The sequence below is a fragment of the Gadus chalcogrammus genome, chromosome 23 (assembly GCF_026213295.1).
Source record: "Gadus chalcogrammus isolate NIFS_2021 chromosome 23, NIFS_Gcha_1.0, whole genome shotgun sequence".
NCBI lineage: Eukaryota > Metazoa > Chordata > Actinopteri > Gadiformes > Gadidae > Gadus > Gadus chalcogrammus.
The window spans coordinates 12,401,161-12,423,120 of NC_079434.1; the positions used below are offsets into that span (position 1 = coordinate 12,401,161).

General features: G+C 50.5%; 1 protein-coding gene across 2 annotated transcripts in view; it reads left to right on the forward strand.

The window, feature by feature from the left end:
• mpp7a (MAGUK p55 scaffold protein 7a) overlaps positions 1-21,960 on the forward strand; it is a 122,330-nt gene that overhangs the window by 91,296 nt on the left and 9,074 nt on the right. For both annotated transcript variants that reach the window (XM_056584862.1, XM_056584863.1), the window contains exons 13-16: positions 7,218-7,388; positions 13,672-13,752; positions 17,896-17,989; positions 20,066-20,174. In XM_056584862.1, coding sequence (XP_056440837.1) covers positions 7,218-7,388; positions 13,672-13,752; positions 17,896-17,989; positions 20,066-20,174 — 455 coding nt within the window. The remainder of the gene's footprint in view (positions 1-7,217; positions 7,389-13,671; positions 13,753-17,895; positions 17,990-20,065; positions 20,175-21,960) is intronic.

Here is a 21,960-nt window from a genome sequence, read left to right on the forward strand (position 1 = left end):
CCTTAATCTTCAACTCCAACAGGTTAGTTTTGGCAACATTAGGGTTGGCATTTATAAGCATCTATCATAGAGAATGGATTTCTATGACATAGGTAATGTCTGTTTTATTAACTATTACAGTACAGTAGATATGCACCTCGGCAACTCTAGTAAAATTCCAAAAGCAGTTCTGTAACGAACCGCGACACTAAACTACAGTACATTATTTCTATTCCCATCCTTGTCTGAGTTCACTGGTTGGACAGGCCGCATCTAGGATTTAGGGAATATAGTATTTATCCTGTTCTGCCTCTGCTGAAGGCCTTTTTGAGAATGATGCCGGGTCGGTGCGGCCACTGATTTTCCACGCTTTGTTCTCAATGTCCGGCCAAAGCTCACCATGTTGATGTGGTCCTGGTTGTACCCTAATAGCAATTGCCAGAGCTCGCTCAGCTTCTCACAGATCTTCTTAATGCTAGCAGTTCAAAATCCCTGTTTTCTACAGAGAATGTCCCCTGTCTTGTTTTTATTACCACTGTCATTTCACAGAGTAATCATAAGGCACAGTATCCTCCGGAGGACCGCAGGCCATCATGACTGGCTTCCACAAAATCTCTGGTTTCCTCCCTTCCTCCTCTATCTCATTTAACGGATTACGGTCCTTGTTACTTGCTCTCGCTCTACCCTGCGCTGACCTTCTTTCTGTGTTTTCGCTTTCACCTTGTGTGCCCTGGTAAGAAGGTCACAAAGGGAGCAGGCCTCTGGCTCCCTCCAAGTGCACTGCAAACTTTTGCAACTCAAATGTCACAGTACATTTAAAACCTGGTTCACATACATAAAAGAACAGAAAACAAGCCAGGTTTTCCTCAACCAAATCTTTTCATCGCTTTCCTGTGCTTGAGGACAGATCAATTGGGAGAGGTCATTGACCTAAACCAATTCCTTTTCCCCTCCGGACCCGTCCCACTGCCCAGCAGTATGCTGAGCCGACAAGGACAGGCAGAACATCGGCATGGGGGAGAAGGCGGGGAACAAACACTGCAGTTATAAAAACTTCTCTACAAGTGTACTCATTTAATAGCTTTTCATGCTGTTGGATGTGGTGGTATGATTTAGAGCTGGGCCGACCCGTGCAGTTGGATCCCGGAGACGCGACAGATGCCTTTTCAATGCTACTGAGGTTGCACAGGGAGATGGAGGAGGCGTTGTGATGGAGGAGGCAGTTGTCGTCTTCAGTCTCTGGATTGTTTTCCCTTCATACCTCTGTCTGTGATGCAACTCTGAGGACTTGCACTGCCAAGACAGTGCTCCAGCGGTATTTGGCTTGTGACGGGGAATCTTAAGCATAGAGATGCAGCTTGATTTGAGATCCACGCTCAGGAAGTAGAGCCAAGCTCAGGCCGAATGCGATGTCCCGAAATGCCTTTGCAGCCGGCCCCAGCAGACAGAAGCATCTTGGGCCAGAGAATTAAAGAGATTTCCTAGTGATGCTGACACTCCGGGGTCCGTTCCTTCTTCTTGTAGAAATACAAAAAGACAAGTTTTCCCTGGGACCCGTCAATGTGCTGTAGCTCGAGTCCCGACAAGAGAAACTCGATACTGTGTGACTGAGTGCGTAGGCACGCTGGCATCTCATGCTGCTATCTTAATTGTCAAAGACACTGGACGCTTAAAAAAAATAAAAATAAAAAAAACAGCCACAGGGGAAGATGCACACATAGTGAGATAGATGGACAGATGGCGCTCAAGCAAGAAATAGAAAAAAAATGATGAAAAAAGGGGTCTGGGAAAGAAATCAGTGCAATCCAATTACCGCAGAGTTGTTGAAAAATGGATGAAGACGTGTTATAAACTAAAAAAATTAAAAAAATATGCTCCATTTCCAAAACTAGTTTATTTTATCTGTCGTCAGGATCATCGGTCGTCAATTTACGAAATCCAATAATAGGAGCATAAAAAAATAAATTCTGATATTTTCCCCCCACCAGTCTCCAAACAGATTAACTTTTTTGTTAAAGATTGATCGGATGGATGTTGAAATGGCAAATAGTTTTCTGCCGTCTACATTTGCAATAGTTTTGCAGGTGTTCTGACTGAGGTTTACCAAACCAAACAAACCAGTTCTGGTGTACCAAAAAAGTGCTGCATGCAGCAGTAAAGTGCAGTAGCGAGGCTGTGTTTCCCGCAAAAAGGTTCGGGTTCTGTCCCCATGTGACTTCATGCCCGGGCAGGAGCCCCACCCCTGACCCGTTCTTGATGCCTCTGTATGTGTGCACCATTTTTTGCCTCGGAGGAAAACAATAAAAGAGAAAAGAGTGCTGGAACTAAACAGGCTGTACTTCTGCTCTACAGCATTTTTTTCTCTCTCTCTCTCTCTCTCTCTCTCTCTCTCTCTCTCTCTCTCCCTTTTTCGTGAACATCAGTTTGATGAGACAAACAGAGGAGCAATCATCTTCTAGGCATAAGGCACCAAGGGACTGCAGCAGACGAGAGAAGTGGTCATCTATTATCCTATTTGTTTTTCTACTTTGCCATTTGTTTTTTCACCAAGGGTTTGGGGCATCCGGCACCGTTTCATTCCAGGGAATGTCTCGTCTTTAGAGAACCCTGGAATAACATGGAGTGGGAAAAACAAATAGGTCTCAGTCGCAAACAAATCTCTTGCGGCCGACTGGTTTTGAGCATAGCTCAATGGTTTAAGACTTTGACACTTGGGTCGGATATGCGTTCCAAAGGAATAGAGCTTGTCGACGGAAACTACCGTCATCGTCGGTTCTCTGAACGAAAACACTGTTAACTTCTGTCAACATGGACAGGCCGTGGATAGACACGAAAGTAACGCATACCATCGTTTAAGTACTCTTTCCTTAAGCACAGCTTATCGTATTATTTCCAATTCTTGAAAACATGCATGTGTACAAGTCCTTGAAAAGAGATTTGAAGGAAATGTGTTCATGGCGTGACACATAAAAAATCAGCCCAGAATTCTTGGCCTCTGAGAAATGTGTAGGTTGTAGGCGGTTGTGTTAGACTCTAGTTCTCCGGAAGCGTTTTTTGTTGTAGAAGTTGGATGCCTTTTACTGCGGGGTTCAATGGAACAGCCTCAGATGGCCACTTTACTACCCATAATGCTTTTCACAGAATCCTCTGAGCTGCAATATCCGCGTGGACCCGGCCAATAGGTGCACTTGAAGGACACACCTGTCTTGATACGCCCACTCCCCTTCCCTCTTCTCTCTAAATTTTCAAAAGCTGAATACCCCAGGGCACTTTAAACTTGTGCTTTTAGCTTTCTTTTTTAGGTACTTATTTGATTGATTGGTCAAGACTCGCACCATTGAATTTCAACCGGTCATAAGGAATGCGTAGAACACTTCAGTTGGAGTGAAATCCCGTCTCCTAAGCCTAAGGCTTTCTTTGATATATTTCGTTGGTGTGAGCAGAAACACGTCCTTCCTCCCTGTTGTGGTATTGATGGCCGACAGTATGGAAAACCTCCGCCTCCTCCTCTTCGTCCGCAGCCTCCCTCCACGTGCCCTCCTCGAGACGCCAGCCAGACACGCGGCGGTAGCAGGCCGGGGGTACACAGGCCTGGGAGATGCTGGGTAATGCTTCCCACATTCAGTGCCCGCAGCGGGGCTAAGCGGCACTGCTCTAGACCACAGCGTGCGGCACGGAGCCGAGGGCGTAACGCTCCCTTAATCCAGGGCTGCCATGCCCACTTAATACCCAAGACGTCGCCTCCATTAGTCGTGAGGAGAACAGGGGGGCACCCCCATCAGCAAAACCTGGATGGCACTGGAGCTGTCATCACGGACCCTCAGAACTCGGGCCCCCCGGGCCCCGTGGTGTACTAGGGGCCCCCGCCCAGGTGGGGTTATTTTTCTTATCTTTTTTTCTTTCCTTTTCTTTCTTTTCACCAACCACCACGCTCTTGGACTCGTTCGCTGCATATAATGAGGGTTAATTGTAGGGGAAAATGGCCGTCATCCTTTATCCCTCGGTCCCTGGTCATCTCGCTGATCGCCCACGTGTGGCCTCTTTCTTGTTCTCGGGTTTCTCCACTTTCGGACGCCTTTAGGCGATTTCATGCCTGTAATAGTTACTACATTGTTTTGGTCATTTATTTTGTCCTGTTGGAGGCATTAGTTTTGTTTCTCCCGAATCCTATTGAGCTCCTACTGTTCCATGTGTGTGAGCGTGCGTGCGTCTGTGTGTGGGCTGAGGGTGTCGAGGCAATAGCCTCTAATCGTGTTGTAGATGCAGTAGTCCCTCTCAGAGAGGACGCTGCCCTTATGGAGATTTCTTTGAACACATGCTGAATATCCTACGTGGCTCTAAGAAATCATTTCACTGGAAAATTAAAGTGTGTTTTCACATGCACTGGCAATGTCCAGACGTGTGTGTGTGTGTGTGTGCGTGCGTGTGCGTGTGCGCGTGTGTGTGCATCTGTGTATATAGAAGAGGATTCAGTTGCAATACTGGCTATCAGCCCTCCATGGCTTGGTGCAGCCTATTAGGTGTGGCGCGTGTGTGTGTGTGCGGGTAAGTGTGTTTGTATGTGCGGGACTCCAGAGAGGAAATCTTTCTCCTGACGTCCAATGTTCCATGCCAATCTCTACACTCGACCAAGACACCACACGGTACAGCAGAACCCTTCGAAGCTCCCCGGTCAATAGCCACTGAGCTCCTAAAATATTTCCTTGTCACTCGGGGTCTCGGTGCCACACATATCCAGCGTTCCTTTTTACTGCAGTCATCCCTGCGCTTGGAAAAGAAACCTAATGTCAGACAGGCTATGCAAACATGCTGCCGTTCCAGCAGGGCTGAGGTTCTTCAGGTCTCTGAGCCTTTGTAGAACTTGGGCCTAGCCGAGTCGGGGTCCTTAATTCTGGTTTGAAATAATTTCCATCCCTCTGGACTAATTCTGTCTCAGTGGGTTAGGGGGATATGAGATTGTGCTGCTTTATGAGGCATCGTGGAATTGTATGTGGGGAGTTGGGGGAGGGGGGGGGGATGGGAGAGCTGGTTGGTACAATGATTTAGCCCCTTGCCGCAATAAATGGATGAATGCACGGTGCAGCCCCTTATTCTGATGGAGCTGTCCAAGGAGGCTTAAGTCATGGCAAAGGGCTCCCTGCAGTGCCAGGCCCAGTCAAGCCAGGAGCCGGGACGGGGGCTGACGATCTGCGTCAAGAAAACCTTTCTCCCAGTTATGACCCCCATTACCCCCATCTAAGCCAGGCCAGAGCCAATAAAACACCAAAACCTAGCGCTCCAGGAGAAATTGTATTTATTCAAGCAAGCATTCGCTAATTGTTGATCAAGTTTTTTTTCTTTCCGTTATCACAAACCACCATTAAACCATGTAATGTTTGTGGCTTGAAAGTCGAATTCCACATGGTGTGGCATCACATGAATACCATCTCTATTTGTTCACTGGTGGTGATGTCAGCGATTCAGGATACCGGTCACGGTCTATGGTACATGTCGGTGCCCCCAGAGGAAGACAGAGTGCTGTATGTTTTCCACAGTGTGGTAGAGGGTAATGCTCCTTGGGTGGGTGGGGGGGTGGGTGGGTGGGGGGGGGGGAGTTCAGAGCAGTGCTAAGCGAGTGGACTCACCGCAGGAGAAATGGCACAGTCAACACAAGCCACAACGTGCCCACAATGGAACAAAGTCTGCTCTAAAACGTTCAATGTAACACAATATCTAGTACTTGAAGGCACGTGCGCGGCCGTTTGTGTATAATACGGTGAAACGCACGGTGAGAGACGTACACACTCCGCTGTCGGACACCCCTCGCGCACACACGGGCCGCTGCTCGTATGCAGATAGCCGCGCGTCGGTATGCTCCCGCTGCAGGGATGATGACTTACGGCCTGTTTCATATGCATCTCGCCGTGGATCGGCCCCTCTCATTATGTGACCGTTAGAACGAGAGGGAGCCGGGGAGGAATGTGGTCGTCCTCGCTCTGCACATCTGCACGGATCTCCAGTGGTTTTGACTGTGTTGTGGAAAGTATTAAGAACAGGGCTCATAAGCTTTAATACTCTCCTTACCCTTTCCACCCCCCTTCTCCCTTCTCCCGGCTATTCTCACTCCCTTGAAATCCATTAGGGATAGCACGAATATGACCGAAAAAGGAAAGGGAAGAGAAAATAGTATTCGATAAGATATGGTTGATGATATGGTTTTCAGGGATATATTGGATTTTAATTTTATTTTCTTAAGGTCGGGGAACACAACCGCAGCTGTCTTTAATATAGAGTAAGGCTCTGCAATGGAGGCTTTCGGTTTGATACTGTCGTCAAGCGTCAGAGGCTGACCCCGTGCAAATCTCCCTGATTGGACGTACAGCCATACTGTGCAGGTGGCCTTTAAAAACTGTCAATTCATCCTGAACGAAATTCCTTGTGAAACATACTTGAACCATGCACACTAACCTTGCCCTCGTCAAAGGAGAGCACCGTGAACATGCCGAGATGGTCGGCTAACAGCTGATTCCGGCCATCTGCTAGGGAGCGAGTCCCAGTGCAACCCGAGTGCTGACGTGATTCGGGTCTCTATTTAACCTCTGACAGTGACCACTGTATCAACCTTCCAGAACAAGGCACGCTGAAGCCATGTTTTCATCGAAACCAAACAATATGGGAAAACCAACCCGCCATCTATAAAACACGACCACAGCATTAGGAAGATCCACCGCAATGACTTCATGCCTTTACCCTTCAGTCTTCAAGACGCTTCGATGTGTATGCGAGAGAGAAGGCATTTCTTCTTATTTTAGGGATTATGCATCAGTTTGCATTCTGGGGAGATTTTGCAGTAAAAAAAAAAAAAAAAGAGATGAAGCTCTCCAAAAGAGTATAATGTATCAGAGATGAAGCCATTCACTGGCTGGCCAAAAAAACGCTGAGACGGCCATAAATTGTTGCACAGTTGTTGGGCCTATGTGTGCACACTCTGGATCACAGTTGGAAGTGAGAAGGCAGACAGACGTATACATCCCCCGTACATGTAATCAGCCAAAACACTGAAGTCGTGCACAAAAACACCCTTTTAATATTGTCGATGGCTCACATTTTTTCAGTTGCAGTTGTGAATTTAATTATTTCTCTCCCCCTCTCTTTCTCTCTCTCTCTGTCTCGCTGTCGCTTTGTCTCTCTTTCCCCCCTTCTTTCCCATTGTCTCTTGTCTCTGTCTGTCTCCGTCTCTCTCCAATCCTCCACTTCAGCCGGATTCAGGAGAAGCTTCCGCCTCAGCCGCAGGAACAAGAAGACCAACAAGTCTATGTACGTGTGCCAGAAGAGCGAGCTGTACGACATGGCCGACGTGCCCACCTACGAGGAGGTCGCCCCCTACTGTCGGCCCAGCGGAGCTAGACACAGGCTGGTGGTCTTCGTCGGTTAGTTGTGTGTGTGTGTGTGTGTGTGTGTGTGTGTGTGTGTGTGTGTGTGTGTGTGTGTGTGTGGTGTGGTGTGTGTTGTGTGTGTGTGTGTGTGTGTGTTTGTGTGTGCCTTCAGGGTGTGTGTGTGTGTGCCTTTAGGTGTGTGTGTGTGTGTGTGTGGGTGTGTATGTTGGGGGGGTGTGTGGTTGTGTGGTTGTGTGCGTGTCTCTGAGTTCAGGTGTGTGTGTCCGTATGTGCGTGCGTACAGTATATGTAACTGGGGTACTGGGGTCATGGTGGTTTTTTCCCTCCTTAGTTTTACCCAGAGAGAAGATTTCCCAGAGGAGGACTCCAAAAGACCACACATCACTCTGGCTGGTATAGAGCTTATCAAAGATGCTCTCCGGAGCCATCCACTTCAAAGGCAGACGAGCCTGAGAAAACACAAAAACAACAACACATAGCTTTGTTACAAAGACACAAACAGAGCCCGCAAATCATCCCACTGGACCATGGCTGCCATTTCAACAGAATACAAAAAAACGTCTATAGGTCAGGGTACACAATAAGCCAGTGTCAGGTCAGACCTATGGAATGGCCTTTCTTAAATTTCCTTTCCTGACATAGTCGGGGTCTTTGTATATGTCCCTGGCCAGGCCGAAGTCACAGATCTTCACGATGTTGTCCTCTGACAGGAGAATGTTCCGGGCAGCCAGGTCTCTGTGGATACACTGTAGATACAGACAGGAGCCCAAATGGATTATAACCCTTTGTGTTTGTGGTGTGTGTGTGTGTGTGTGTGTGTGTGTGTGTGTGTGTGTGTGTGTGTGTGTGTGTGTGTGGTGTGTGTGTGTGTGTGTGTGTGTGTGGGTGTGTGTGTGTGTGTGTGTGTTTGTCGGTGTGTGTGTGCAGCATGTTCACATGTGTAAATCAGTGTGTACACGTGTGTTCCCACAAGTGAGCAATAAAAAAGTCAGTGGGAGGGGGTGGGGGGGGGGGGGGGGGGGGCCGGGACATTTCCAAAACCCTGCCACTGTATTTTTTATAAAGCCTCCGTTTTAAATTTCCAATGTTGGCATTCACCTCACACTACCATGGCGGTGGTGGTCCAAGAGGCCAAGAGTTCCCCGACTTACTGTGTGTGTGTGTGTGTGGTGTGTGTGTGTGTGTGTGGTGTGTGGAGGGGAAGGCTATACATTAATCTCCCCCCCACCACCCCCACTGATGGAGGTCCATCATGGCCACACTTCACCACAAAGGACCTGAACCTTAGAACTCCCAGGTGTCGTGAGCCATCCCATCCCATGAACCCAGTACCCTCTAGAAGTGACCCCACACACACACCACACACACACAGACACACACACACACACACACACACACACACACACACGCGCACACACACACACACACACACACACACACACACACACACACACACACACACACTCTGCTGGTGCATGGGGGCCGCATGTGAACCGTGCACACGTCCCGCTCCCCCTCCTCTGTGGCACCTCGCTAGCTGCTCTCTCCTCATCTCATTTAACACGCCACATGGCTTGTTAGGGCAACGGTACGCAGGCCGTCCCAAAGAGCTGCCTGACACACACCAAGCTCTTGAGAATGAATCGGGAGCTTCCTCTTCCAGAGTTTGTGGCAAGAGCGAAGAGCGTCGCCTGTGAACGGTGGAACAATACTCACTTCGCCAGGTGCAACAGAGACAGAGAGCAAACTCATTCACCGTGCCAACCTCTTTTTTTTCTTCATACTTTCGACCGAATTTCATAAGTTCCACTACTTTACAAAACGATTTTTAGTTGTTTGTGTCAAAAAATGTCAAGAGTGTCACCAGAACAAATTGAGCGAAACACATTCCTCAGTGCACTCCAAATGTATTTCCATTTGTCAAGGAATGGGACGCATTCATGGAATGAGCTGAGCTCTGTCCTGCACGTCGTAGTCACACGTACGCTGCGAGTGTCTGGCCATATTCTCTCTCTCTCTCTCTCTCGCTCTCTTTATCCTTATCTCCCTCTATCCCTAACTCACTCTCTCTCTCCCCACTATTTTCTAGCGTGATTGACCAGGGCCTTGGTGGATGGAATGTGTCACGCGGTGTATGGACTTCGTCAGCCGTGTTGCTAATTAGTCATCCCATTAGCCGGCCAGCTTTCACAACCTTGTTCAGGCCAGGGATTCTGAGCCCCCCCACCCCCTCCAACCCTTTCACGCTAATGTAAATACTTTCAATTGACCGCTACGATATCCTCAACGGACTGTGGACAATTTCACACCTACCTAAGCGGAGGATGGGTCTGCTTTATGTCACCTCACCTTCCCCGTTCCCCTCCACTCCTGCTCCCTTCGTCTTCTCCAAAGCGCACACGGTCTCTCACGGATTCCTGTGGAGAAACTCTTAATTCTCCCCTTTTCATTTTCTCCTTCTGTTGTCTCTCTCCTTTTCTCTCTCCCTCGCTCGTCTGTTTCCGTCCACCTCTTGGGCTGTCCGTTGGAAACGTTATGACCTGGAGAGGGACGCAGAGCTTTTTATTTCCTAGTGGTCCATTTGAGCAACGAAGGAGCCATGCAGGGTTTTCCATACAAGAGCCACCTTGGCCTGGGCTCAGCTTGGCCTGTGCTCAGCTTGGCCTGGGTCTTGGCTCCGGCCCCTTGCGTTCTTTCCACACACACATCTGACGGAGGAACAACGGGGAGAGAGCGCGTCTCGTTTGCGACGCCATGGAGGGCTTTTTTTCTTTTTAACGGCTGCAGCTCGTTTGTTTTAAAAGCAGGGGTCGATAACGAGATCGCTAACGAACGTCTAGCCAGCCCCGCCGTACTTTCAAACACGCCGAGCAACAAACGGGGGGAGGAAGATCGGTGTCAAGACCAAATTGAGATGCTTATCTGTTTTAAGGTACTCTGCTACTTGAGTGCGAGTCCTCGGAGCCAACCAAAATATATTTTACCTAGGCACATTTTGACGCGAGGCCCCTAATGTTCTTTTGAAGTGGATATGTTTATTTGCACTGACGAAGTGATCCGTCGATATCCTCGTCGAAGTATGTGTTTTTTCTGTCTAGTCTGGGGTCCATGTCTGTTGCAAGGTAATCCGACACACAGAATTTACGGTAAGGTGCGGACTTTAGTGTTAATCACTCAACGGCAAAGGATGCTACGGTGGAACAGAATGTCTCAATGTGGTCTGGTGAAGGCTTAAAAGCCGTCCAATCTCTCCCGTTCCCCCCATCACAACCACACTGGGCCATATTTGTATTTATGTATTCAAAAATATGTAGGGCCTACGGTTTGCCACATTTCACCATTGTTTTCCATCACCAGCTCTTCCAGTAAGGGCCCGTGATATTCTCCACGATGCTGCGAGGGAGACAGACGGGGGAGGAGTGGGGAGGAGGGGGGAGGAGGGGGGAGGGGGGAGGAGGTGGGCAGGGTTGAGGCAGAGGTCACTTTGACCGGGCTGAACTTCGGCGTACACCCGGGTGCTGGTCACCTCCGCCCAGACCACGCGTGATGGGCCTGGAAGTTCTAAAGTGGGTGGCGTTCAGCGCCCCCTAAATTCTCTAATGAGCGCGCTAACGGAGTCCGACACTTTAACTGGCGAGGGGCAGGCGGCTAGCACAGGTTAGCGTCTCTTTAGTTGCGCCGCTGGTCACCCCAGGGTGAAATTCGAAAAGTGCGAGGAATGAGGTTGAAAATTAATGGAGAAACCAATCCAAAAACACTAACCCCGAAAATATGCTTCTCCTCCTTTTTCTCTTTCTTTCGTTACGGTTTGAGTCTTTAAATATCCCCTCGTATTGGGGTTTGGTCATAAAATAAATTACGAAAAACAATGCACAAAGAGGTGTTTGTAGTGTGCGAGCGCTAATGAGTATGCACCATTCTTTTAAGGACAGTTTGGCCCGTGGAAGGCAGCAGGGGAGCTGGACTGAGATGTGGACCCTGTCAACACAAGGACACCACATTCTGTCTCACTGTGGTCTCACAAATAGCCCGTTACGCCCCAATCGGGTCCGCCAGCCTCTAGCCTCACAAATTACACTTCAGATTTATAATCTAAGTCGAAGAGCAGACGTGTTCCTTTCGTTTGTGCCGACCAATTATGTCGCTGGAAGCGGGGAACTGTAAGCACATCATTGGCCAACAGCGAACACAAACTAGTAAAGACTTGCTCAAACAGCCTTTCCGAAAATTGACGTTCTTAGAAAAAGGCACTGTTTAAACTGGCAATTTGAAGAAATATAAATCCTCTTCTGAAAACTTCCTCCCCTCACAAGAGTGACTTTATCTGGACCGAATATCTCCGTAACGTAACAGGAATCTGAGTGTAACCGCGCCCCTTTCCGTTTTCGAACCTGAACCTGCCTCACCTCTACTTTCTTACCGTCCAAACCACGGAGGACAGATAACGGGAGGACTTTGCTGGCTCTGCCCCTCTCACCACCCTCAGCCACCAGCAAACGTCCCCCTCCCTCTCCCCTCTGCTCCGGCTCGGACTAATATGCAGTGGCTGGTGGTGTGCTTGTGTTCATGTGGGCAGGTTCCTGCAGAGGAAGCTGATGCATTCTTCTCAAATATATATACGTTTTTTGCATTATCTGACATCACCTGTGTCAGATAAAGAAAAAATAACCTACTGTCGTGTGATTGTCTGCTGGTACTTTTGTCCAGGGCGGATTAAGTGAGTTTGGCGTGTGGGTGGGAAGGGGGGCGGCTGCTGTCGAAGCTTATTAGTCAAATCGTGCATCGCTCCAGTTTCGGGGTACTGATGAAATGTTGGATGAGCAGAACTGACAGGAGCGAGGGGAAAAAGGCCACTCACGGCTCTAACTTTCCGCTCTCGCTGTGCACAGCTTGTGTCTTCGATTGTACACCGGTGACCCCTCTCACCTTCTGTCTTTCTCCTTTCACTGTCTGTCTCTATCTTTACTCAGACCTCCATCCCTCTGTCTGTCTTCTCCTCCTCCCTTCCCATCTCGCCCTCTCCCTCTCTCTTCCTCCCCATCCTTCTCTCTCTCGCTGTCTCTCTTCACCCGTGGATGCGTTGTCTGTGTTGTTCTCAAAGCGGAGGCAGATAGGTGGGGGAGTCGGAGGAGAGAGGCCTGCTAAACACATTCAGGGTCCGCTGAAGTTAATTATCCAGCAGGGGTTTGATTCTAGTGCTGCTGCTGCTGCTGCTGCTGCTGCTGCTGCTTCTGCTGCTGCCCAGAACGCAAGGCATGCCTCGCATTCCAGAGCTCTGTCCCTGCACACGGTGAGCCCGGTGTGATGAAACATGGCTTGAAAGGGAAGGGCGGGGAAGGGAAAAAACCACAGGAGGTGCTTGCTCCGTCCTTGGTAATTGATTTTCTGGTCGGGGCCATCCTGGAGACAAGGATGCAAGTCTGTTTGAATCCAGATCGTGGATCTGGTGGATTAGTGGCATGGAAACACGTATGACGGGGGAGTGTTGAGGCGTTTTGGGACGTGGAGAGAGTGCACCAAAGCAAAGGCTGGGAGGGGAGGGGTGGTCAAGGACAATTGGTGCTGAAGAGAGAGAAAGGGCCTGGTCGCTGGGCCGCGGAGGTTATGTTTCAGACGAGGAACAAAGTTCAGGGACTGGAGAAGGACTTCACAGCCTGCCTTCCTTCCTTCCTTCTGCCTTTTCTTTCTTTGTCTTTTGTTTCTCCTTTCCTTGGTTCTTTCCCCCCCCCCCCCCTATGCTTGGTTCCAATACGGCCTCCAGCTTCCTCCAGTTGGGACATGACATCAGAGCCTTGTTGATTTTCTGTTTGCCAAGGATTGCACAATAATGCACACCCCCAGAACGCACACACACACACTCTATCTCACACACACACACACACACACACACGCCAAAGATATCCAAGACAGTGAGTTATTGTAATTATCCATTTTTTTAGACAGGAAATGGAGAGTGTACTAATACAAGTGTATATCTGTGTGTGTGTGTGTGTGTGTGTGTGTGTGTGTGTGTGTGTGTGTGTGTGTGTGTGTGTGTGTGAGCGTAAAATGCGCCCCCGGTCTGCCTTTCACTGTCACGCACACGTTGAAATGCAACCTCGGTTCCCATTTATCTGGGGGTCCGTGCGCGTAGGAACATCGGGGGAAACCATTCCTCCCCCCCTCCCCCGCTTCCTCTGAACTCTGATTGGAGGGAGGCGGTGATGGAGGATGAAACTGATGCCCTTTTAATGACCAGCTTCTCCTGTGTGTGTGTGTGTGCGTGTGCGTGTGTATGTGTGCGTGTGTGCGTGTGTGTGTGTGTGTGTGTGTGTAGGTCCTTCGGGGGTCGGCCTGAACGAGCTGAAGAGGAAGTTGTTGATCTCGGACCCGCAGCACTTCAGTGTGACCGTGCCACGTAAGTTCATTGTGTTTCCTCATGTGTGTGTGTATGTGTGTGTGCGCATGTGTCTAGACACAACTGGCTGACATGCGGCTTTGCTTTGAATCAAACCATTGCTCTCACTCTGTCCTTTCAAATCTCCTCGTATGTTCACGCCATGACGTTAGACTGGTCTCCGTTGCATGTGATCTATTCATATTTTTCGTCACATTTGTAACATCCATTTTAATCGTCGGGTAGATTGAATTATCTGCAGCATAACCTCAATGCTGAACAGCAGATCCGGCGCGTATTGCAGCCATTATTTGTTCCGGTAGCAGACTCCCCCAAAACCCACATGGTCCTGTCCTATATTTTACAGTCTATGGTGCGGTCCTATCCTGTTGGGGGGGGGGGGGGGGGGGAGAGAGAGAGAGAGAGAGAGAGAGAGAGAGAGAGAGAGAGAGAGATGGGGAAGGAGAGAGAGAGAGAGATGGGGAAGGAGAGAGAGAGAGAGAGAGAGATGGGGGAAGGAGAGAGACGAGTGCAGCTGGTCCAGGGTTCATCTCGGCCCACACCTCCACATGGTTTCAATTGCACTCTTTATTGGCCAATGGCTTTACAAGGTGGACGCCGCGACGACTTGGCTCCCTCCCCATTGGAGTGAACAACCCCAAGGTCGGTTGGGGGGGGGGGGGGGGGGGGTTCTAAGACCTGGGTGGATGCCCCTGCCCTGGCTGACACACACACACATTTAATTACGTGCGTGTGACTGCTCCCCAAGAAGCCTTGTCCTTTGCAGACACTGTACAAACCAAAACAGAACACTGCAGAGGGGAAAACATTGCTCATTAGTCTGCGGTTATACCCAACATCCAAATATTGACTTGATGTCAGAATGAATCCCACCCGTTGATTAATGAAGAAATAAAAGTATATTGAAGTGGCTGTTGCACACACACACACGCACACACACACTCACACTCACACTCTCTCCCACACACACACATACGCACACACACACGCACAAAAACACACACACACACTCACACACACACACTCTCACACACACACACACACACACACACACACACACACACACACACACACACACACACACACACACACACACACACACACACACACACGTGCGCGTGCGTATGCAGACACGTGCCGGGGCTTGACAGGGGCGGCCGACGGTGCCAGGTCTCCAGCGGGGAGGGCAGCCTCTGAAGGCCCAGGCCAGAGTGTTTGGCCTCCTGTGTAATTGTCAGCTTTTCACAGCCGGGCTGACAGGCCCCTGAAGGATGGAGGAAACTGTTTTTCTACCCCCTGAAGTCATGCCATTCTGCTGCCCGGAGATTTGGCCCAATGACACAGTTTTTGTAATTTCTCCCTGTGTGTTTCTCTGTCGCTCTCGCATTTTTGCTCTCTCTCTCTTTGGTTTTCCCTTGATTTGGCTCAGATATCTTCCATGAATTCTCTCGCCCTTTCAGCACTTCCCCTCGTTTCTGTCCCAGTCTGGTTATCTGTCTGTCTGTTTCCCTCACTGTTCCCTCTCCCTCTCCCTCACGCTTCCTCTCACTCCTTCTCTCTCTCTCTCTCTCTCTCTCTCTCTCTCTCTCTCTCTCTCTCTCTCTCTCTCTCTCTCTCTCTCTCTCTCTCTCTCTCTCTCTCTCTCTCTCCCCTCGCTCCAAATGACGCCCTGCTGATCAGCGTCCAGCGGTTTTTCGTCCGCTCTGTTGTTTGACTGGCCCGCCCGGAGCTGCCAGCCATTTTAAGTCTTCTAGCAGTTCCGCCCAGAACCCACACAGTCCCCTCCAGCCCCTCCCCTCCCCTCCCCTCCCTTACCCAGCCCGCCCCCCACCCACCCAGCCCCCCTAACTGAAGCCAGGGCACTCGGTCCAATCCATTGGTTTGAGTTATACGTGGAGGCATGGTCCCTGGCGCATGCGGTGTCCATGCATTGGCCGTCCGTCAGGGGCTGAGAGAGGCAGGCGGGAGTTACCAGCCAGGCGCGCGTGTGTGTGTTTGTGTGGGTGTGGGCGCGTGTCTGCGCGTGTGCTCTTATGTGTGCGTGTGATCATGAATGATCATGTTTGTGACATGCAGTGTGTATGTCCCAGTCACAATCAGACAATTATACTGTCCCCGGTATTACAAATCTCTTGGTTTTTTTTTTCCTCGCTGATCCCGTCCTCTTTTTCATTTTTTTCCGTTGTTAATTGTTTGCAAATGTGAGCCGTGCTGCCAGAGGTTTAGAACAGCCCAGACAGGACGGGCTCTGACCCAGATAGGACGGCCGCGCTACGGCCAGTCCTGGCACTCCTTCAGAGAGAACGGTACACCTCGCACAACGACCCGGAGAGCAGCCCGTCTTTTGATTTGGGAAGGTTGGATGGCAGATGGATGTGTTTTACACTTGCTGTTGTTTGAGACGCATCCCTGAAAGTGTCCTCCCCCCCCCCCCCCACCCCCCTGACTTTTGAAAATATCGTAGCTTGGGAGACCACCAGCTTAAGGCTCAGCCTCACCAGTGGTCTCATCTAACCACTACACGTATGCATACACACACACACACACACACACACACACACACACGCACACACAGAGACACACACACACACACACACACACACACACACACACACACACACACACACACACACACACACACACACACACACACACACACACAGCTCAGACGCACACAGAAACACACACACACATCACCATCACCGCATGCACATGCTTGTCGCTGTAAAATGTAAACCAGCCGTCTAAGTAATGCAAGCAACGCTGCAATAAGCCATTAGACTGAGGAGTGCGGGGGGGGGGGGGGGGGGGGGGGGGGGGGCTTGGGACATTTTGATGCCAATCCAAGCTTACTGATATTTTCCGTGATTTGGAAACAAACGGCCGCAGATTTTTTCGTCGTGCCGTAATTATTTAGCGGTATTTTTTTCTTGTTCTCGGCGTGCCACAAAACAGATGCCAGGATAGCGCACGGAGAGGTGCGCTGAGCGGGGCCGCTCGCGATACCGCGCCACGGACTACGACTCGCCGGGCCCCTGACTAATGGGACGGGGGATACTCCTCAAGGCCTCGCTTTGTGTTTTAATGCTCCCGTCTGGAGCGCCGAGGGTAATCGCTCTCTGTCTTTGTCAGCCGCCTGCTTTCACAGGTACAGGAGCCCGCTCCAATAAACGGGGAGAAACGAGGCCTCCACGGCCATTTATTGCGTCTGTTTTCTAATAGCCCGGCCGAGGCCGCGTTCCAATCCCAAAACACCAAAGAAAAGAATTATTAAGAAACATTAGGTAGAACAAAGGATTGTTTGTCCCCTGAAGGCTCCTAGGCTCTAAGGTTTTACAGCATTTATCTTCAGGAGCCTACCCCAAACCCCCCCACGACCTCTCGAAGTGTGTCAGGTGACCCCGCGACCCCAGGGACTTGGAGCGGCACACTCGGTTCACTATCCTGACCCTCCCTCCCCCCCTCGCCATGGCTAAGACCCCCACAACAGACACCTTTACTCACAAACACACACAGAACGGCCTCCCCTCATTGCTTCCCATTTAACGGTCCGGGTTTATGGCCAAGTAAACGTTGGGACTTGATGTTAATGAGCGCTACCAAACTCAATTTCCTCACAGCAGCTATGGTTGCTAATGCTAAACGCCCCTGCCGTCTGCAGAGGCCTGCGCCACGACATTACAGGAGCCAAATTTAATAAAGCTCGGCATAAAAAAGTGCCGCTTGAATGTCAGCTAAGTGTCTGAGTTCGGTGGCACAGAACGCTACAGGTTGTGTATTTTATAGCCGCTATTGCACAATGAAAGATACAAGGGTTGGCATGGCGTGGCGGGTGGACACACAGCCATGGTAATAAGGGCCTCTGTTCAACTAGTTTCTAACCCCAACAGTGAGTCAGACATGTCTGGGTTTGAGGTAATCGTTCCCTTTTTTCTCTGTTGCTCAATCCCTGCCCTACTCTCACTCGCTCTCTCTTCCGCTCTCTCTCTCTCTCTCGCCATCTACCGCTCTCTCGCTCTCGCTCTCTCTCTCTCGCTCTCTCTCTGTCTCTGGTTCTCTCTCTCTCTCTCTCTGGTTCTCTCGCTCTCTCTTCCTCTCCCTCTCCCATCCCCCCTTCTAATTCCCTCATTCCCTCTCTCTCAGACACCAGCCGGGCCAAGAAGAACCAGGAGAGTGACGGAGTGGAGTACCACTTTGTCTCCAAACACCTCTTCGAGAAGGACATCCAGAACAACAAGTAGGTCTCAGAGCGCGTCCCGCCTCAGACACCGCCGCCGTCCAAAGGTACAGCCGGCTGCCCGCGCGCCGTGTTAATGGAGCAGGATATTTGCTCTTTTAGCGGCAACACATCCATCTCCGTAATTGGCCGGGCGGCGGTGTTGACAGGCTACCAGCCGGGGCCAGTAACGGTTCTCTGGCCCTCGGGGAGACATCGGGGCCCCCGAGGTGCCTCCTGTCTCGAGTGCTGCTCCGCTTCCTCCTTTACCTTTCCCTCTCGCCCCCCCGCCTTCGCTCCCCGCGTACGACCGGCCTTTAGAAGTCACTGTGTGCCGACCTTAATCCATCATAAACGATCAATAGATTAAACTAAAGACATGCGTTTGGCCCAAAACCCTGGGGTGTTTGTCCCACGTCGGGGGGGTTGGTGGGCGGTTATATATTTAGCCCATGTTTGCGGCGTTGTCCGAGGCATGCAATGTTGTTATGCGACCGAGTCGGAGGGTTGAGTGGCAGAGCTGTGATGTGGTGAGGATGCGTGGGGAGAGGGGAAGGGCGGCAGGGGGGGGGGGGGGGTGGAGGGGGGGGGCGCGGATACGATCCCGCCTCCTAAATTACTAGGCAGGCTAAGTGGCGGTCCGGCGAGATGGCCCCGGTCGACGGACACGGCTGGACGCACTCGGCCCAAAACAAGGCCATCGCGTGGAAGTCCGAGCCGAGAGTGACCCAACGACACGGAATGAGGCGGGGGTGGGCGGGGAGGACACGGGCTGGCTTTTTCCCTAGAGAATCCCTGTTCTGTGTCACACATGGCTCTGCTCCAGCCTCCCTTAGCCCAGTCTCCAAGCTTAAAAGATTTGTCTTTTTCTTTTTTTTTTTTTTTTTTTTTTTTACACACAACACACGCTACTGTATGTGCTCTTGAATAACGTTCCCATCGTCCAAAAACGAGGCTTGTAAGAGCACTTTAAAAGCCTCCTTGTTGTACTCTTGCCGGGGCGCCCGTGTAAACTCTTCTTACATGGGCAATTACGGTGAGGACAAGTCGTTTTACATGGGCATTACTCACACGCTCGCTTCCAATCATTTGCAGAACAATCATTGGCGGGCAGGACTGAGAATAACACACAGCGCTCTGAAATACTTTTCCAGTCGTTAATTCCCCTTCGCTCTTTTGCTTTTGCTGAGGTTGGCGGATTGCTTTTCTCGCCCTTCTTGTTTGGGTGTAAAAAAGGCCACTTATTGGTGTGCACGACTGGCACGGTCCAACTGCGTTCTGCCAAAGTCTGCTCCTCTCCACATCCATCACCATATACGAAATACGCAAACAGCCCTTCGCTCCAATGTGTGTCTCCATCAGAAGTTAAGAATGAGATTAATCTCTAGCGGGTGTGAACACAGACAGGACGTGAGGGTAGGGTTGGATTGGGATCGAATCCCCCTCGCAATATTCCCCTTAATCGCTAATCCTTTATACATTTCCCAAAAAACATCACTTACTTTTTCATATTGTTCTGATCTTGTCCCCGGTGTTTATTTATCGTTTTGCCAAACACATTCCTTTCCACCATTCGAATAATCATCAAGCATACCCCATAGCATCTGAATGTTTGTTCTTAGGCCACCATTCGGGCATCCAATAATATTTACACCTTGACCTGTAATAACAAACAGGCTGCATCAGAGTCTGGGCTGTCACGCCACATTAGAACGGCTGCAGGGGTCTCAATACGCGGCCTTGTTCCCCGTAGCCGGCCAGCCAGCCATCCATCAACAGCATTGTTGTTTTATGCCTTGCTCACTATGAGCGGTGAAAAAACACCACTGTTCCACTTCAATTTAGAGTGATGCAGCAGTGCCAGGTCTTTGGCAGCCCGTGGCGGTCCTTCCATCAACATGATTGGCCTTTTGTGTTCTCCACGTGACCGAGAAAATATAAAGAATGGATACGTTTGAATGCTGAAATGAAAGCGCAGACGGACCAATGAGTATCCACGTATTTCTGTGTCATTTTCATAGTGGTACTCAAATACATGTGTTAATCTGATTTCTCTCTCTCTCTCTCTCTCTCACTCTCTCTCTCGCTCTCTCTCAGGTTGGTCGAGTATGGCGAGTACAAAGGCAACTACTATGGCACCACTCTGGACACCGTGCGGGCCGTCCTCGCCAGGAACAAAGTGTGCCTATTGGATGTCCAGCCACATGTTAGTGACACCAGCCCGACGTGCACACACACACTCTTGTGTTTCACCATGTGTCATTCCTTCTAATTCCCTTCCTTCCTCTATCTCAGTCGCACTAAATTGTTAACCTTTGACACATCCTTCCCCACCTACCTAATTAGAATATCTCCTTCTGTTTATTCATCTCTTTATTTTTCTCTTATTCTCTCTCTCTCTCTCTCTCTCTCTCTCTCTCTCTCTCTCTCTCTCTCGCTCTCGCTCTCTCTCTCTCTCCTTTGCTCTCTCTCTCTCTCCTTTGCTCTCTCTCTCTCTCCTTTGCTCTCTCTCTCTCCCCCCTGCTCTCTCTCTCTCCCCCCTGCTCTCTCTCTCTCCCCCCTGCTCTCTCTCTCTCCCCCCTGCTCTCCCTTGCTCTCTCTGCATGGACCTGCCCTTAAGGTCCTAGCCTGCTCTCTGGCTTACCCAAAGCGGGTTTACGCAGAGGGGCATTGCGGAGGGAGCAATTACAGTTAATTTCCTCCATTTGAAGCTTTCCTCTTCGGCTTATGTGTCCCGAGTGGCAGGGCAGTGGTGACAAGCGGCCCTAAACGGGTGCCCCCCTCTGCCTCACCCCCTACCCTACCACCCTCCCCACCCCCAAGGCACCGACCGGCCGGGCCCCTGGTATTCGGGGGGGTCAGAGGCCCCTATCAACCCCCCACGGCGCCCAGGAGCCTCTGCCCATATTTGTTTTTCCTTTAGTGGATAATAACAAGCGTGCCCGGAAAGATGCCATTATATGGATTAGGCTGGCGTGTGCCCAGACCGCCGCGGGGCCCCCAGTAAGGCCGGGAGCCGGTCGGGCCCCCGGAGCAGAGAGCCAGGCGTTGGGGGGCGTGTGGGCGTATGTTTGTGACCGTCCCAGGAATGTGTGTGTGTGCTTTGGTGTGACCACTTGTGTGTGTGTGTGTGCCACAGAGGGATCAGGGTCTTAGCTCTCTTAATGGGGAGAATTTGGTTTCTCAAATATGAAGAACCTGGATTTAAGACCCCCCATTCCCCCCAACGATGTTTGGCCGAGCGTTTACCAACTGTATCCCGTTTCACATAACTGCGCACGGATCGCGGGTTATTTTTATCCCATAAGCACAACCGCAACTCCTATTCACCTTCTATTACCAACTGTAGAATAAACAACACCATTTAGAATGGAGTTCACATTCACCATTCACGCTAAACGTTACCATCTCCAGCCATATATATATCTATACTCACGCTTTCTGTATGGCACTCACGCTTTGTGTATGGGCGGGGCGCGGCTTATGGAGTAACACAGCCGTGTTGGCTGGGGGGGGGGGGAGGGGGGGGGGGGCTGGGGGGGCGATGGCGGTGGCGTGTGCGACCGACAGCAGTGATCGAGTCGATTCCCCCCCCCGCTGATTGGTAGCAGGCGTTTCATTTCTCGCCACCGCGGACACAGATGTTGCTCTCGTGTCTTTCTTACGTGTTCCTCCACTACTCTATTTTTCAATTATTGTTTTCTTTCATATCCCTTGTGGGTTTTGGACCACAGGTTTTGGGGCCGATCTGCGTTCGCGGGCCCCAAACACAGTGCTGGAGCGAGGTCCCTGCACGAGGCTAACCAGGGGGCCCAGAACAGAGCTTTCGATCAAGCAAATCTTTTGTCAGTTGCGGTTTTGTGTTCCCTATATCGTTTTACAAGATTGATACACATAGTCACACACACACACACACACACACACGCACACGCACACGCACACACACGCACACACACTGTCAGTACATTCATGCACATAGGATTTAAGGGTAC